At 34.7% G+C, this 15,919-nt stretch overlaps 2 protein-coding genes across 4 annotated transcripts; one reads left to right on the top strand and one right to left on the bottom strand.

The window, feature by feature from the left end:
* The first annotated feature begins 1,059 nt into the window (after nucleotides 1-1,059).
* LOC107769401 (uncharacterized) lies at nucleotides 1,060-3,133 on the top strand. Its single transcript, XM_075244563.1, has 4 exons — nucleotides 1,060-1,198; nucleotides 1,344-1,569; nucleotides 1,668-1,734; nucleotides 2,367-3,133. The coding sequence occupies exons 2-4, from the start codon at nucleotides 1,382-1,384 to the stop codon at nucleotides 2,670-2,672; spliced, it is 561 nt and encodes a 186-aa protein (XP_075100664.1). The 5' UTR covers nucleotides 1,060-1,198; nucleotides 1,344-1,381; the 3' UTR covers nucleotides 2,673-3,133.
* Nucleotides 3,134-4,877: 1,744 nt separating this feature from the next.
* LOC107769399 (kinesin-like protein KIN-14K) lies at nucleotides 4,878-14,249 on the bottom strand. Of its 3 annotated transcripts, none has more exons than XR_012705432.1 (23): nucleotides 14,039-14,247; nucleotides 12,786-12,926; nucleotides 12,529-12,686; nucleotides 12,330-12,440; nucleotides 11,837-12,113; nucleotides 11,611-11,738; nucleotides 11,429-11,512; nucleotides 11,248-11,325; nucleotides 11,071-11,163; nucleotides 10,939-10,968; nucleotides 10,177-10,518; nucleotides 10,009-10,090; nucleotides 9,798-9,893; nucleotides 9,532-9,711; nucleotides 9,311-9,417; nucleotides 9,048-9,226; nucleotides 8,518-8,682; nucleotides 8,161-8,414; nucleotides 7,575-7,738; nucleotides 6,802-6,926; nucleotides 6,427-6,496; nucleotides 5,362-5,432; nucleotides 4,878-5,265 (listed from the first exon to the last, which is right to left on the bottom strand). XR_012705432.1 is itself a non-coding variant. In XM_075244868.1 (23 exons), exons 2-23 carry the CDS (start codon nucleotides 12,886-12,888, stop codon nucleotides 5,204-5,206), a joined length of 3,024 nt encoding a protein of 1,007 aa, XP_075100969.1. In that variant the 5' UTR covers nucleotides 12,889-12,926; nucleotides 14,039-14,247; the 3' UTR covers nucleotides 4,878-5,203. The 3 variants fall into 3 exon arrangements, 2 of the variants coding, with proteins under 2 accessions (XP_075100969.1, XP_075100970.1); XM_075244868.1 differs by having other exon boundaries at nucleotides 6,427-6,561; XM_075244869.1 differs by lacking the exons at nucleotides 4,878-5,265; nucleotides 5,362-5,432 and having other exon boundaries at nucleotides 6,427-6,553; nucleotides 14,039-14,249.
* Between the last annotated feature and the right edge of the window lie 1,670 nt (nucleotides 14,250-15,919).

The raw sequence follows: 15,919 nt of genomic DNA, 5'->3' as shown, positions 1-15,919 counted from the left end.
CTTTTAGTAATGGATATTATTGAAAAGATAAAACAGACGAGTTAGACGCTAATTCTATTAGCCATTATCACTATCAGTAATGGATACAATCGTTATTTCAATTTCATAAATTTGACCAGTAGCTTTGACTATACTACTAGAAAAGAGCCACTGAAGGTAAATAAGTTCCTCTTCTTTTTCCTTTTCCAAACATCTTTTTCTTATGACCTGTGAATTATGTTGTTTTATTGATTAAAATATTTTCCTAATGGGAAAAAATTGGACTTTATAACTTCACAATAAGCATGTTTGGTCAAAGGTTTTTTCTGGCCAAGTGCTTTTGGGGCTAAATTTTTTTTTTAATTTTTAAATTAAGGTGTTTGACCAAGCTTTTAGAAAGAAAAAAAAATACTTTTAAGTAAGAGCAGAAATAGTTTTTAAAAAATAGAAAAAGTTGCTTCTTTTCAAATGAATTTTTTTAAAAGCATATTTGAAAAAATAAATTAGAAGTATTTTTTTAAAAGCTTGGCCAACACTAATTGCTGCTTAAAAGTATGTTTTAAATTATTTAGCCAACACAAACTGCTTCTCACCAAAAGACGCCTTTTGAAAAGCACAATTCAGAATAAGCTAATTTTAGAAGCTTAAGCAAACATACTACATTATTCTTACTTATTACATTATGCATTTATAGTATGTTTGGCCAAGCTATTTTTTTAAGTTGAGGAGTTTGACTATGTTTTTAGAAGAAAAAATACTTTTGAATAGAAACAGAAGTTCTTTTTGAAAAGCTTTAGAGTATATGAGAAAATATATTTAGAAGAATTTTTTAAAATATTGATTAAATACTAATTAATGCTTAAAATACTTAACAAATATAAATTATTTTTTACCAAAAATACTTTTCAAAATACATTAATTTTAGAAATTTGGCCATACTGACTGTTCATACAGTTCGTCAACAATTATTAATAATAATAAAAAGAATTTTTATACACCAGTACCGAAATATTTTATAGACGTCGTGATAGGAAAAGAATATATCTGAAAAAAGAAATTCAAATGAAAAGAATGAATAATCACGCATTTTGTTTTCTCTCTTCTCTCCTATAAATAGTCTGTCCCCAATCCCATCTCTTCTCTCTTTCTTCTCCGCCTCACTCTCCCCTAAAATCTCTCTCTCTCGCCTCCCACAGGCATCCACTTGTTAACCCACCAGGTACCTCTCCTTTTTTCTTCTATGTTTATTTATAGTAATTTCACATATATGTAGACTTGTGGATATGGCGGTGAAGATTTTATTAAGAGTTGTAAACATTTTACTGTAATTTTCAGAGTTGTAAACATTTAACTTTGATTTTTAGGCTTTGGATCTGTTGTGAACATAAATAAAAAGGAGAAGATGAATATGTACGCCTGTCAACAGAAGGCTTTGGTGGGTGGTTGTGTTGGAGTTGGAGAGACAGTGAGAGGAGGAGACATCATCTCTGTGTCAAACGGTGTCGTTTGCCCCAAGCCCCGCCGTAAGCTTAGCTTTTTCAATTCTCCATCTGAAGAACCAATCAGACCTTGTCATTTGCTGCAAATCAGGTTAGGCCCTTTTCTTCCCTACTTTAAGCTTATCTCAATTTTTCTTCTCTCTTTCTATCTTTTTGCTTATTTTGATGTTTTTATTTTTGGATTTTTAGCAATCAAGAAATGGAGGCTCGCGACTTGAAAGCCGGAACTGAACTGCTTGATATCATCCTCACTAAGGTGATTTTCTGCTCAAGATGTCTTTTTTATTGGAAAAAGAAAATAAAAATCTGATCTTTTTCCTCCTTTTTGAAAGGGGATTCAAGTAAATCATCTTAAATTTTGGTTCCTAATAGAAATTTATATCATCCATCTTTGATATGTTGCATCTTTCTTTTGGGCATTTTCTGTTACTCCTAACTAGTAAGATAAGGCAGTGGGACACTCATTTGAATGGAATAGCTAAAACTACTACTCCATAACTCTGCAGTTTTCTGCTTTAGAACAAGTTTTGTACTCCCTCCCATCCCTCATTTTACTTAGCACATTTTCTTTTATAGTTTGTTCCCAAAAAAAGCTCATTTTTATATTTTAAAAAATAGCTTTAAACTTCCGATTTTTCTGTTACATAAATATCTGTTTAAGACCAAAAGACCAAAAGTTTCAAAATTCTTTCTTTTTAAACTCCATTCTCAGTTAAAACACATAAACTGGGATTTATGCGATTGAAGTAGTAGCTAATTTGAAGAGATGAGACATTCTAAACAGTGGTTTCAAAGAAACATAATACTGTAGTTGATTTTTTTCTAGATAATCTTAGTATGTTGACCACTTACTGATAGCTGACAAGTTTTGATTTTATCTGTGAACAGGGGAATTATGAAGTTGATAAAGCCAATTTTGAGGTGGCTTCATCTCCTCCATTCTTTTATGGGGGATCTCCACCTAGCAGGGCTGGGAATCCCCTGATCCAAGATGCTCAGTTTGGCAACCACAATTTTGTTCCTATACTACCAGTCCCGGAAAGAGCAGTGGCGCCCTCGCCACCGGCACCCTCCTCCACCATTATGAGCGGAGGAGGCTTTGTTCGAGTGAAATTCGGGAATAAGCCAGCTCCTGTGAGGAGGATTGAAGGCTTCAATTGTCGCGGCAGCTGCAGCATCTCAGCTGTAGCTTAGGTAAATCCCTTGACACAGAGATGTTGAAAAAAGAATAAAAAATAGAAGAGATTTTTGGGAAAGAGGCAAGAAAACTACACCAATTCGTTTAGTATTGTATATATAGAGCAACAGGAGGAGGGTTTAGTCCAATTTGCTGATGAGTTTTGTTATCTAATCATTCAAATCCAGTAATGTGTGTATATTGTGACAAGGTGATGAATGAGTGTTTTAAGTTGAGATCCGAAAGAATAAAACTGTAATATGTACCCCCAAAGTAAGAGATAGGCCAAAAGATTGGTATCTTTTCTTTGGGAGTGACTAGGGTTCTTTTATAGCGTTAGAACAAGGTATGAGTTGAGAATACTTATTGTAGTATGAAGACTCAAGAAGAGGTTCTTTCTTTGTGACTGAAAAGTTTGTCACCCGTCCTTCATTGTAATTGTAATCTGAAGGAAAAAGATGGTCTTCTTAGAAATTCATTCTTGTATTCTAGTACTGCTAATTTTCTATTCTTGGCCTGCTGCTGCTTTGTTAATAATAATAGTAATAATAGTGCAGTACAGATGGAGTAAAGCACGTGTTAGTGACTCGCTAGTGATTATTTTCAACTTTGACTATGATTCATGTAATTATTTAATGTTTACAAAGAGCTAATGGGTCCATTCAGTGGCGTTATTATCGCCACTATTATGTGATTCTGTTCAGAGATTTTGAACTTCTCTAAAGGGTGTGTCATGATTTGTTTGCTATAAAGAATTGGTGAATGCTCAAAGTTGAGTTTGCAAAGAAATATTTTACTAATATTTTGTGATAAGGAAACATTGGAGACTACGTGGCTTGGTTTGCTTTCATATGTTTGTTTATGGTTATTTAAATTAGTTGAGTTGAACTGTCCAATGGATCCTCCCTAGGATTAAGGAGGAATATAAGAGGCGTGGGATGATATGTTTAGCAATTTGTCGTCTGCAATTAAAGGAAAGTTTGATTGCTGACTAGTTTGTCTAAAGGCTAGGCTGGCTCTGCTGATGGGTTGGCCACCTCTTTGCTAGACAAACACAATAAAACAATGACAAATTGGTGGGGTTTCTACGGCTCCCGTACTTTCCAAAAACGGTCTCCCTCTTGACTATTACACATTTAGTTTGTTTTAAGTAAATGGAAAGAAATCACATACTGACAGTTTTTGTTTCTGTGAGGATTTAAACATGATCTTTAACGATTTTTTTATCAATTTCTTGAATAATAAACGACACATATGCATATCGTATAACTAATTTTTAAAGAATACCGTGAGTCTGGTAATCTGTTTGGTATGTGTTTGCTTTGATTAACCTAGGTACAGGTCTTATCGTTGTAACCATAGCCCATGTCTACACTATAAGTAGAATCAATCCTACTTAGAATTATATCTCAGCCTTAAATTGTTTGGTCCCCCATTATGATGTTATACCTTTTGCTTACAACTATCTTTTTGATGAATTTGGCAGATTTGAGCCTGCTTTGCTTTCACTTTTGAGTTTAGTCCATCCATAGTGTACATAGACGTCCACCCACAACTACATTTTTTAGTTCTTTTTCTTCCCTTCTGCAACCATTAACATATAAAATTCCAAGAATAGTTCAAGGTATTTCCAAAAGAAGAGCCTTATTGTCACTTTACTAACCTGGAAATAGGGATGAATGTTTCAGTAATAGGTGCTTTTTTGCGCTTTACTCACTGAATTGTCCACCCTCGGATACTTTATTTTAAAAAAAATTCTTTCACGTAGTTGACTATAACGATATGTCGTTCAGAAATTTGGTGATTTAAAATATAATTGTTACTTATATATAATAAGTAGTACAGTATGCTTAGTTAAGCCATTTTTTGCTTTTGAATGTTTTCGATGGGAGTAGGCTTCTTGCTTGCTTCAAATAATCTCTTCTTGTTTTACCATAAGGAATTGGTGGGATTAAATACCTTACACAACAAATGGATGAATTTTTAATAAAATTTAAAGTAGAATTAGGTGGTGAAACTTGTGCGAAATCACTAATCAAGCAAGATTGACACCAGATATTTTTTGTCCTTTGCAAGATTTGCTTTTAGTATGTAGTTCTTTACCAAAATGAACTGTAACTCTTGTCTCTGACCTTACTTTTCGAAAAGCAGTAACTTATTTCTACAACTCGAAATGCTGCTAGAGGTTTCTCGTCGAAACATGTTGAAGCATGTCCAGTATATGAGTAACCAAAAGATAATTTGCTGATAAAACAACACTTGTATGTTACAACTCGATAGGCTTTATACAAGATTTACTAGCTGAATTCCTTATGGAGAAATAATAACCTACATAAAAGAATTGAGTGTACTATATCCTAATAAAAGAAAGGGAAAAAAAAAGAGTAACACTATTGAAGCAAAAAACATAAAAGGGTCATGTATAGTCCTAGACACTAAAAGGGGACTCTCTGGTCAATGAAAAGAATCTGTACAATGTAGGAAAACTTTCATGCAAGGGACTGTAGGAGAAAGAAGGAAATTTGATAAATACAGCAACTACATCATATTACTGCCACCTTTTTGTAGATTTGGCCAACAAATTAGTTGCACTGACCGATTTTCCCAGACCTGAAACATTGAGGAAATTCCAATTACACCACTAATCTTTAGCCAAGGGACTGGCTTATTTGTAGTCATTAAACATGTCATGCTTAATCAACATACCATTTGAGACTTTCGGAGAATCCCTCACTGATTTTTGTGGTGATCTAGGAATTTTATATATAGCTTTATGTCTGCAAAAGATCGTATAAGATGATAGTCAAGCAATTAGCTCAATATAAACGGCAAAAACATGCACCAGTTCAACACTGCCGGATAGGGGCGACTCGACATAATTGAGGGCCTAAAGCGTGACTACAATTAGAGGCCCAAATTTTTTATAATCGATTTTTTTAGTAACTATTTTTCAATTGATAATATAGCTAACCGATATATTTACTCTTGAGACGTTTCTGATCTAATATATTTTTATTTTGAAAAACTTATTTCCGTTGAGACAACTGTTAGGCATTTATAACAGAATCAAGCCTTTTTATGTAATTAAGTATATTATCTTCTATTTGTATAATTTTTCTTAACACTTTTAACTCAAAATACAAGTATAAGCCATCAATATTAGAGTGGCTATTATGCTTTAAGGATCATCAAAAGTTAATACAATATTTTTTTCCCTTCAAATTCTCATCATTTAGCAATCTCAATTTTTTAAAATAATACTTATAGGTTTTAGTGGCAAGAATGTAAAAAATGCAAAATGAAGGTTACATCAAGTTTAAGGAAATTATAAAGATATGTTTACTTTACCCTAGAGGATTATTCCATCCCTCAACAGTCACATCAACTTCACAATGACAAATTTTTACAATAAAATGCTTTAACTTTTTTAAGGAAAAATTAACACATAACCTATTCCTTTTAAAATTGGGAGCCTAAGGCATATGCCTTACTTGCCTAGGCTTTGAGCCGGCTCGCTGCCGGAAGTTGGAATACCTTAATTCAAAGGGGGTGAGTTAAGTCTACAAAGTTCCAGGTTCTTTAGTGCAATAAGTATTGTTTGAATTCTCAACCAACTTGCCTTACCTTTTCCATGTAGTTAATAACAACGTTTCACATGATAGTTTAGTTTCTATATAAAATAAAGCTTTGAGATCTTTATTTATTCTCTTATGTTTCATAAAATTAACATTCTGTAGAAAGCACAAGCATGATGGGATGATATTTACTTACTTATTTGTGTTCTTTGGTGGTTTGTCTCCTTCAGGGAAAGGATTGATGCTTTCAGCACATCCATCAGTTTCTGTGCCCACAGAAAGACCACTATCAGATAGCATATCACTTAGTCTTTCCTCATTATCTGCGTCGCTGAACACAAAGATATCAGCATCTGCAGAAATATTCTGATTTAGAATCCGTCGAGCAGTCTCAGATGGAGACTGCTGGAGGGACTCCATTTGGTGTCTAAACTCGTCACGTAACTAAATAATTCTGATCACTACTCTTTGAGCAGCCTCATCAGAAGTTGCTTTCTCAGTAAATAGAAAATTTCAAACTACAATCTAAGTCCCACCAAATAAACATTTTCCTGGAGATGAAGCACCATACCTGAATGAATTTGGACTGCGTTTCTCACCATTGGCTTCTGGGGAAACATTCTTTTGATCTTTGAGAAGCTGCAGTTGCTCAATCTCCTCATCTTTCTTAGCTATTGTATCCTTGAGAGACGCGACCTGGAACATTAAAAGTTAACAATGGACAGCATTTGACATGCTTCAGCGCAGGAAACTCTAAGTTAGGCAGCATATCATCTCTCACTCAATTTTCTTTAATTGGAAAATAAGAAAGAAAAGCATCAGTCAGATAGTAGAATGTAGCTGCGTGATGGAAAATCCTCCGTTCTATATCCTCAAACAATGTTAACTTTTCTTTATCATCATTAATGTAAAATAAGTGGTGTGTCTGAAACGTAATAATGATGATGATGATGATGATGACCAGGAGGAGGATGATTAATGCACATCCTTACAAGATTAAAATCTGTGAATCACCTAAGCGATATTTGTGATGGCAAGAGGTAGTTCTATTTTTACCTAAATATGCAAGTTAGAAACTCAGCAGCCAAACTACACTATATTCTGGTCCTTTAACTCATACCAGGCAACTAGTATCATTGCCATGATCATAGTCTCACCTTTTGTCTAACTTACTTAAATAACCAAATCCTCTTCTTTGCTCCAATTTAGTAATTTACTTGAGAGGGGTTAATCAGATTCACGTTTAAGTAATTGGACTCCGGAAAAGAAAAATATTGCATCATCAATTCAAGAGCAACATTTAAAAGGTTCTAATCTAGTAGAATTAGAAAGTTAATAGAGCACCTGCTCCATCAAGTCTCTGATATCCCTGCCGTCTTTGCTACTTCGAGCAGCGCCTAGCTCAACTCCAGATACTCTCTCAGCAAATTTTAATGTGCTCATGGTTTCTGAATATGAAGCAACTTCAGGGTTAAGTTGCACAAACATAAGTGTCTTTGCTTGACCACCTGTACAATAAAATAGTATTATGAGTTACTGCAAAAGGACCACCCTATCAATGAGGAAAAAGATATATTAAATCTATTAGGGCATAGGTGATGCTGTGGTTGTTTCCATGAAAGCAAGTAGAAAGCAAATAAGGTGTAATACCTATGGAGCAAGATTAAAATGGCTGAAGCTATCAAATATCAAATTATAATTATATATGTTCGAACTACATACGTTATTCATAAGGTAAAATGGCTTGCACATAAGAAGAAAGCACCTAACATGTTGAAATTATTTAACACCAATGCTACAAATTATCTCAACAATGTCATTAATTTACCCCCCCCCCCCTCCCCCACCCCAAATCCCATTCTGCAATTATTAGTCTACCATTTGTACAAGGAACTGGAAGCAAAATCTTTTTGTATAGAAAGAGAATTACCTAATGAAGTCTGAAGGACTTGAGTGAGCTTGCTGTTTCTGTATGGAATGTGAGCATTCTTCTGTGCCAAAGCTGAGATGACATCTCCTAAAGCAGACAATGACTTATTTATATGTTGTGCCTCTTTTAGTCTATCTCCCGTCACCTCAGAGCGGTCTACCCTTTCACTTCCAGCAAGATCCACCAAATGAAGGCTACTATGCATAGATGAACCACTCTTTATATCCTTCCCGTGAACATGGATAGTCACGATGCTGGACATATATTGCAATAAAAGTTAAAGACCTATCAAAATTTAAAAGAGAAAAACATGTAGTTTAAAAATTGAAATCCAGAGATGATTTCTTTGCTTCGAACCTGTGTGATCGACTACTTCTTTCATTCATGGCAGTGGAACCTTTTGCTCGATTTCTCAATCCCGTATCCATTAAGTCTAAGACATCAGAGGTTCCATTGACCGGGAACATGCTTGCTTCTGGGACAGCTAACCCATTGGGTTGAGAGGTAGATAAAATCCCAAGTGTGCGCAAATCAAGGAAAACAGTTGCAGATGCATGATATATTGCAAACAACAACAACAACAACAACAAACCTAGTGTAATCCCACAGGTGAGGTCTGGGGAGGGTAACGTGTACACAGACCTTACCCCTACCTTGTTAAGGCAGAGAGGCTGTTTCCGATAGACCCTCGGCTCAAGGATCAAACATCATATTGATATTTTGTAATTATTTGAAATTGTAAGAAATGCAGCATGGGAGAAAAGGAAGGGATAAATAAAACATTTTGGTAGAATGTTTCCAAATTGATAAATTGTTTAATGTAGAAAGGGAGCAAAGTGGATGCAATGCCAGGAAAGGTGAAACAATCGAAATTTAGTAAAGGATATCTTTTTTGAGAACCATCACTTGACAGTAAGTCACGAACTTGTTCATTATATATTTCCATCATTTGAACTTTGATCTCATACTTGAAAGTGCTCTCTCTCATTTGAGAAATTCTGAAAAGATCATTCAAAGCTCGATAATTGACTCCCCAATCCTCCTCGCTTGCTCCTTCAGGGCCAGTCTGGAGGTTAATTTAACTAGACTTCAGCAATGTTAAACGATGTGTAAACATATTTACCAAATTTATATAGCACGGAATTCTTACCATGGTATACGTTTTCCCTGAGCCAGTCTGACCATAGGCGAATATGCATACATTAAAACCATCAAGTACAGACTGTATTAAGGGCTGAATATCTGAATACACTTGAGCTGCAAAGGTAGAAATTGTGAAATTCATTTTATTATTCATTACATGGAACATAATTTTACAGAATATGTATATAGGAACTTTGATCTGGCATAATTTGGAGGAATCTGAAAAACCTTGTATTGCAGTTGGACTGTAGACCGTATTAAACTTGAAGGACCTACGGCCTTCTTTTCCTTGTTTCGAAGGATTTACAACAACTAGCTCCCCATTTTCTCCGATGTATTCAACCACTGTCTGGTTTTCCTTTTGTCCACGAAGGAATGGCCTTATCCGACAATACACTCTAATATTTCCTAATTTGAAAAGTATTCATAAGTAACAGCAAAAGGAGAGAAATCTCCGGGTCTCTTAGTTCTAAAATTTCATAATATAACAATACCTTTTAACTCCTGGACCTCATTGTGTAGTTTGCGATTCTCAGCAAGGACGGCAGAGTAGTTTGCAGCAGCATGGTCTAGTGCTCTAAATTTTGCACCTATCATAAAATTCCACTTCATAAGAAAAATCCAACTAAATCACTTAACAGTAAAATCTGTGTTGACATCTTCTACCTATATACTTCCAGTAAATGTTATTCATACATCACTAACCTAATTGATTGAATTCCTCTGCATAGTTCCTTTGTGTTTTCACTACTTCTTGCTTTATTGACTGAGAGGCAAACCTCAGCTCCTGAATGTTTATGGAGATCCAGATCAGATGTGATAGACAATGAATTATGTTAGAAAAAATTAAGAGAAAAAAAAATCAAAGCATACACGTAGTGCGCCAAGCTGGAATTCTGTGAATATTTGGTAAACATTCTCCTTCTTGCTCCACCTCTGTGATTTTGATTCAGAAAACATCTCGATTTCTTTCACTCTGTTTGTTGATTCTTTTAAAAGGCTCTCAACCTCTTTCAACCTCTCCTCAAGCTTTTGTTGAGCTTCTCTGGCCTCTTTTTCCATTTCTACGCTGCGTTGTTCATATGTTCTCTTAGCTATTTCCATTTCTTGTTTTAAAGCTGCAATCTCTTGACTATGATCATCCTTCTCCTTCATCAATCTAACCACATCCTGATCCTCATTTTTCTTTTCCTCCTCCATTTTGATTTTTACATTCTGTAATATGATTTCAATTCAAAAAGGGATGGCAAACATTAAAATCGTGGGAAAGAATCAATAAGCTGAAATATACTCGCAGAATATAGACATCAGATCCTTTTCAATAAGTAGCAAGTTTCATTTAACACAAGTGATGATCAATTGTAGGCAGGTTAGCATATAATAATAGAGAAGATAATGTTTTGATGTAAAGAAGTAATGACAATGCTTCACTCTCAATGCTACTGCTTCAAACAAGCAAAAACCTCGGATGCTAGAAAGTATAGGTATTTATCTTCAAAAGATCAGATAGATAAATCATATTAAGAGTTAAAACCTACAAATTTACAGGAAACAAAAGGATAGAATGCATATATACAGCTAAATATACTGATCATTGCCAAACAATGCGGCAGATGAAGCCAGGTGGTGAACTACCTTAATCTGCTGAAGCTGGTTCATTACAATCTGAAACGAAAAAATTGTGTGAGCGAAAGGTGCATAAACTCTTTAAGAAGTAAAATATTCCAGACTTCGAAAAAAATTCACAGAAAGTGAAGTCCACAGCACCTGTGTCTCTTCACTAGTCCCAGTTGCAAGGGCTTCCAGGACTCTTATCCGTGACTGGTATTTCTCCTCACGAGTTTTGAATAGATTGTTTTGCTACAGAGAGTAAATTGACATGAGCCAGGTTCATTATAAAGAGAATTTGGGGGAAAAAGTAAAAACAGCTATGCTGCATTATACCGTTCTAAGATGTTCAGCTTGAGTAGAGATTCGCCGCTCAATTTCTTGCACGACCTTTCTCAACAAGCATGCTACACGCTGACAGAGTTAAACAACTAAAGGTTAGGCCATGATTTTTGTGAAGCATTTGTAGAAAAGAACATAATCTCTGCATGAATATCTATATCTATTATGTGCGCACATGAGGTATCTCGCCATTCTTCCGCTCAATGCTTTCATCAAGAATCCCATTCACAACACTGAGAAGAGACTGCGTGGGGGCAATCTGGGTGCAACAAAAATAGGTTGGAATAAGTATGAAATCAAAACTTCAGATGCAAACTTTATTCGAAGCTTCATTGACAAAAAGGTTATGTTACTAACATCCAAACTGTTAGATTTCATCATTTCGGAAATCTTTGAAGGCGGAAGATCAGCATAACCCCCTTGTTTAAGCTGAAATACTTCATGGAATTTATGTCCAACGTGATGTAACAATGCAGCTGATGGCTCTAGACAGTTCAAAAAAGAGAAGTCAACAATCAAAGAAAGAGATATCGTTGATTAGGGGAGGGATGAAGGTTAAGGGATGAGAACTAATCAACCAAACCTGCCATTACAGGACTTCTCAAAGCCCGCTGGAATTTTGAATCTGATCCTATCTTTCGTTTCCCGTCTGTTGAGGATGGGGAAGAATGAGTACTTGACAATTCCTGTCTGTAAGCTACATCAGCACATCCAAAAGCTTCTCCCAACTGTTTACATCTTGTACTTGCATCAGTACTAGATTTACGAGATAATGGCGTGTTAAAACCATCTCCTCCAACATTCGGCATAAATTCTGCTCGAAGTGTTAAAAGGCATTCTAGAACAAGTTTCATGGATCCCTGGATGATGTATCAGATTAAATATATCAAAAGCAGAAAAAAGATGCGTGATTGTGCCTAACGGTACCGAAAGTAACACTTTTCTGCATGTAAGAACATATACAACTCAATGGCCTGTGAATTAATGCATACAGCAATTTTGTACAATGATAAGCATATTTAAAATGATATAAACGTATTAGAAACACAAGAGCATAACTTTAAATTAGTGTTAACCTTTTCTAGATCTGATGCTTGAAACCTGTGAAGGCCCATTTCATCCATAGCTGCCAAAAACCTTTTTATATTTTCTGAGCCTAACCCCGAAGAATGACCTAAACCACCAAACTAGAATGAAAAATACGGTTAGTCATATCATCAAAACAAAACCACCCCTAGCTTCTACTTACTGTAAAATACAATATATTACTACTACCTCTGGTATGGAACCTGGTTTCAACTTGTTCAATAATTGACACAAGATAGTACCATCGACTAAGTACGTTCTTAACTCCTCATCAGAAGCATTTATTGGCAAACTTAAGTAAGGAAGAAGACTGTTTATCCACTCTACCAAAATTGCCTGTTGCTTAGCTGTAGAGATAACAAAGGGCAGTCAAAGAGAAAATCAGCCCAAGCAAGAGTTTGATCAGCAAATACATGGTATTAAATGTGTTGCACCTTCAGCCTCACCATTACTACTTGACAAAGGCTCAAAGATGTCCCCACTAGTGGACGCACTTGAGTTATTCCGTCTACCACAGTCTTTAGCTACGCGATCCAGTATTGAATTCATGATGGTAACTAGAGTACGGTCTTCAATTCAGAGAACATCTGAACCACATAGAAAGCAGATATGCTGAAATGAATATATCCCTGACCTCCATAAATCATAAAGAGAGAAAACATTTTGTCTAAAAGATTGTCTCAACAACAGAAGTAGTTTGCAAGTTCACTATCCACAATTATCAGAAGTTTGAAGTTAATAAACAATTATCAGACAGTTTATCTCTTGGTAATTTGAACTAAAGGAAATTCCAAATTAAATCTCGCCACGACCAGTACGATTAACATCACAAGCAATAAAAAGAGTAACCATCCATTTTTCCATATGCACTTCAAACAGCACATAACATTGGCAGTGAGGAAAGTAAAATCAAATAACTTTGTTGCTAAGCAGCAATATATTTGTTCTGTTTCCTTTTGTACATTTATTCACTTGCTCTAACCAACCGAAATTCTAATTACAGTACAGTTCATTCCAGTTTTGCTTGGGTGTGTGTTGTTTTTTTTTGGGGGGGGGGGGAGTTGCATCTTTTTTTCTTGCTAACCATGATGTCTGGGCCAACTTGCGCACACATCGACTAATTCTAGTACCTGCTACCTCACACTGGCATAAGTACCGAGTAATTCTGTCCACTAAGGCTTATACATACTCATACGGTCTTTTAGTCTTAAAATTACTAGTTTTAGTGTACAGGGTGTGAATTGATCAAGACAATGTATCATTCAAAAAGAAATTGGAAAAAAACAAAAGAGCAAGAAAAGAAGGTAAGAAATTAGAGAAGCAACCACCATCTGCCTTCTATATGGAACAGCAATGACACCAATAATGAGAAACCAACTAGACTTTCAGAAGGAATATGATCACCAAGATTAAGAATATGAAAGAGACACACTTCAGAATAAGGTGGCAAATGGCAATTACGCATGCAAATTAAGGCCATCAACCATTGTAATGCAACTCAGTCAACCTATTGGATAAGAAGAATTTGCCCAAAATTCATGATAGAAAGAACCCTTGTTCAATTTTCAAGCTTTAATTAAACCATAACTCAATCTTGAAATATTCTTCGTTATACAAGAATCAACTCTATATATGAATAATGATCACATGCAAATTCAAGAACAGAAAAATACATGAAGAAGAACATGAAAATACATACCCGTCAACGACAAAAGTTGAGAATTTCGCCAAAACAAAAACGGAGGAAGAAGCTGTATAGATATGGAAAGGCATAAAGTGAGCACGTTCTTTAGAGAAGACTAATGACAATGATTATTTAATTATTTGTCATTATTATTATTATTAGCAGTTATGAAAATGGAAGGAAATTGTTTAGAATTCGTTAGGTGTTGGAAGTGTCTCTTGCTTTTCAGTTAGTCTCCTATTCCGTGTACCGTTGTGTCTCCTCTGCGCAACTGAGCGCGTTCCGTTAACTTAGGAGATCTCTTAGCTCAGGTGTCCTTTCTTTTTCTCTTTCTCAGAAAATAAAATTTAAAATTTAAAATTTAAAAAGAAATTAAATTTGTCTATACTTTGCCTCGTGTCAACTTGGAAATTTTTTTCTCTCTTTTTCTTCTTTTCCTGTTATTATATTGTTTAATTTATTGGCAAAAATGTTAGTGCTTTTACCATTTAAAAGAGAGGGACACTGATATTATATTTTATTGTACTAGTTGATTGACCATGAGGAAGAGCTTTAATTTTTTGCTTCATCACATATTTTCAGTATTTCTTAAAAAAAAAAATTTATTATATACAAGAACAACAAACTCAATAAATTCCCACTTTCTTTTTATTAAATGAAGTTTATATTTATGGTACCTTTTTGTAGTTTTATAGATGCATTTATTTTATAAACATTTTAAAATATTGTTCAAATTTCACACCAAAACTTAGTTGCGTTGAACCTTGTACTCCAAATTTTTTCTTTCTTTTTGGGACCAAGGATTTACTTTAGAATGAGCAGTCTTCGGGAAATTTTAATAAATCTGTAAAGGAAAAATGTGTCTAAGAAGTTTTTTGTAATATCCAGAAATACAGCATTTACTTTTTGATTTCTACAAGGGAAAAGGGCCAAATATACCCCCTCTACTTTCATATATTGTCTATATTTAACATCTGTTATACTATCGGGCCAAATTTACCCATACCATTATACTATCGGATCAAATTTACCCCTACAATCAGCATACTTTTAAAACTACCACTCTACCATTTTAATTGAATATGAAGTGCCTCAAGACTAATTTTTCACTATAAAATTAGCTTGAAGAAAATAAAGTGTTAAAAAAACATTATGCAACTGGGAGCAGCTCAGTTTTGCTTTTTCGCCGTTTGTTCCTCCATATTTTCTAAATGAAAATTGTGAAATTTTGAAAGAATTGCAAAGTGATTCTCATTTAGTAGTGTGGACTGTGCAACTTGGAAAGGCAAACTCTAAGCTAACCTTCTAAATTTGTCAATTTATTTGGCGCCGGTAATTATTACCGACAACTCTATCCATCAACACTTAAACATATGATTAGAAATCAACAAATTTTGATATTTATTTTTGTTTTTTTTTCTTTGCCCAAGGAACACAAGTTTTTTATAAATATGCAAGGAAGTTTCCTACCTATAAGGTTTTCTCAGATTTTCAGTCTTCATTGTCATGCTGGGTTTGATAAATTGCTCACCTACTCTCACTTTTGGACAACTATCGTGTGTGTGTATATATATCTATATGCACCAAGTCAAGTTCGAAATTTCTATTGCTTCGGACGTGTTAACGTTTTCAATAAGGAAAAGTTGCTGTATAAAATTATCCAACTCTACAAAAAGTGCAAATCATTCTCCGCGTTTTCTTTTTGTATTCAGTGACTTCCATTTCATATACTGATATACTGCTTCAACCTTTGAAAAAGACTCAGTTCATACTAAGAGAAGTCAAAAGTCACGTTCTTTTTAATGTTTAAAGAAAAGATCAACTCCCTTAGATCATGGAGAAGCGTTGGATTCACAACAAAGCTTCGTTGCGTATGAAATTTAATATGATTAAGAA

The sequence above is a fragment of the Nicotiana tabacum genome, chromosome 22 (assembly GCF_000715075.1).
Source record: "Nicotiana tabacum cultivar K326 chromosome 22, ASM71507v2, whole genome shotgun sequence".
In the NCBI taxonomy this organism is placed as follows: domain Eukaryota; kingdom Viridiplantae; phylum Streptophyta; class Magnoliopsida; order Solanales; family Solanaceae; genus Nicotiana; species Nicotiana tabacum.
This window is presented reverse-complemented; position numbering and strand designations above follow the sequence as displayed.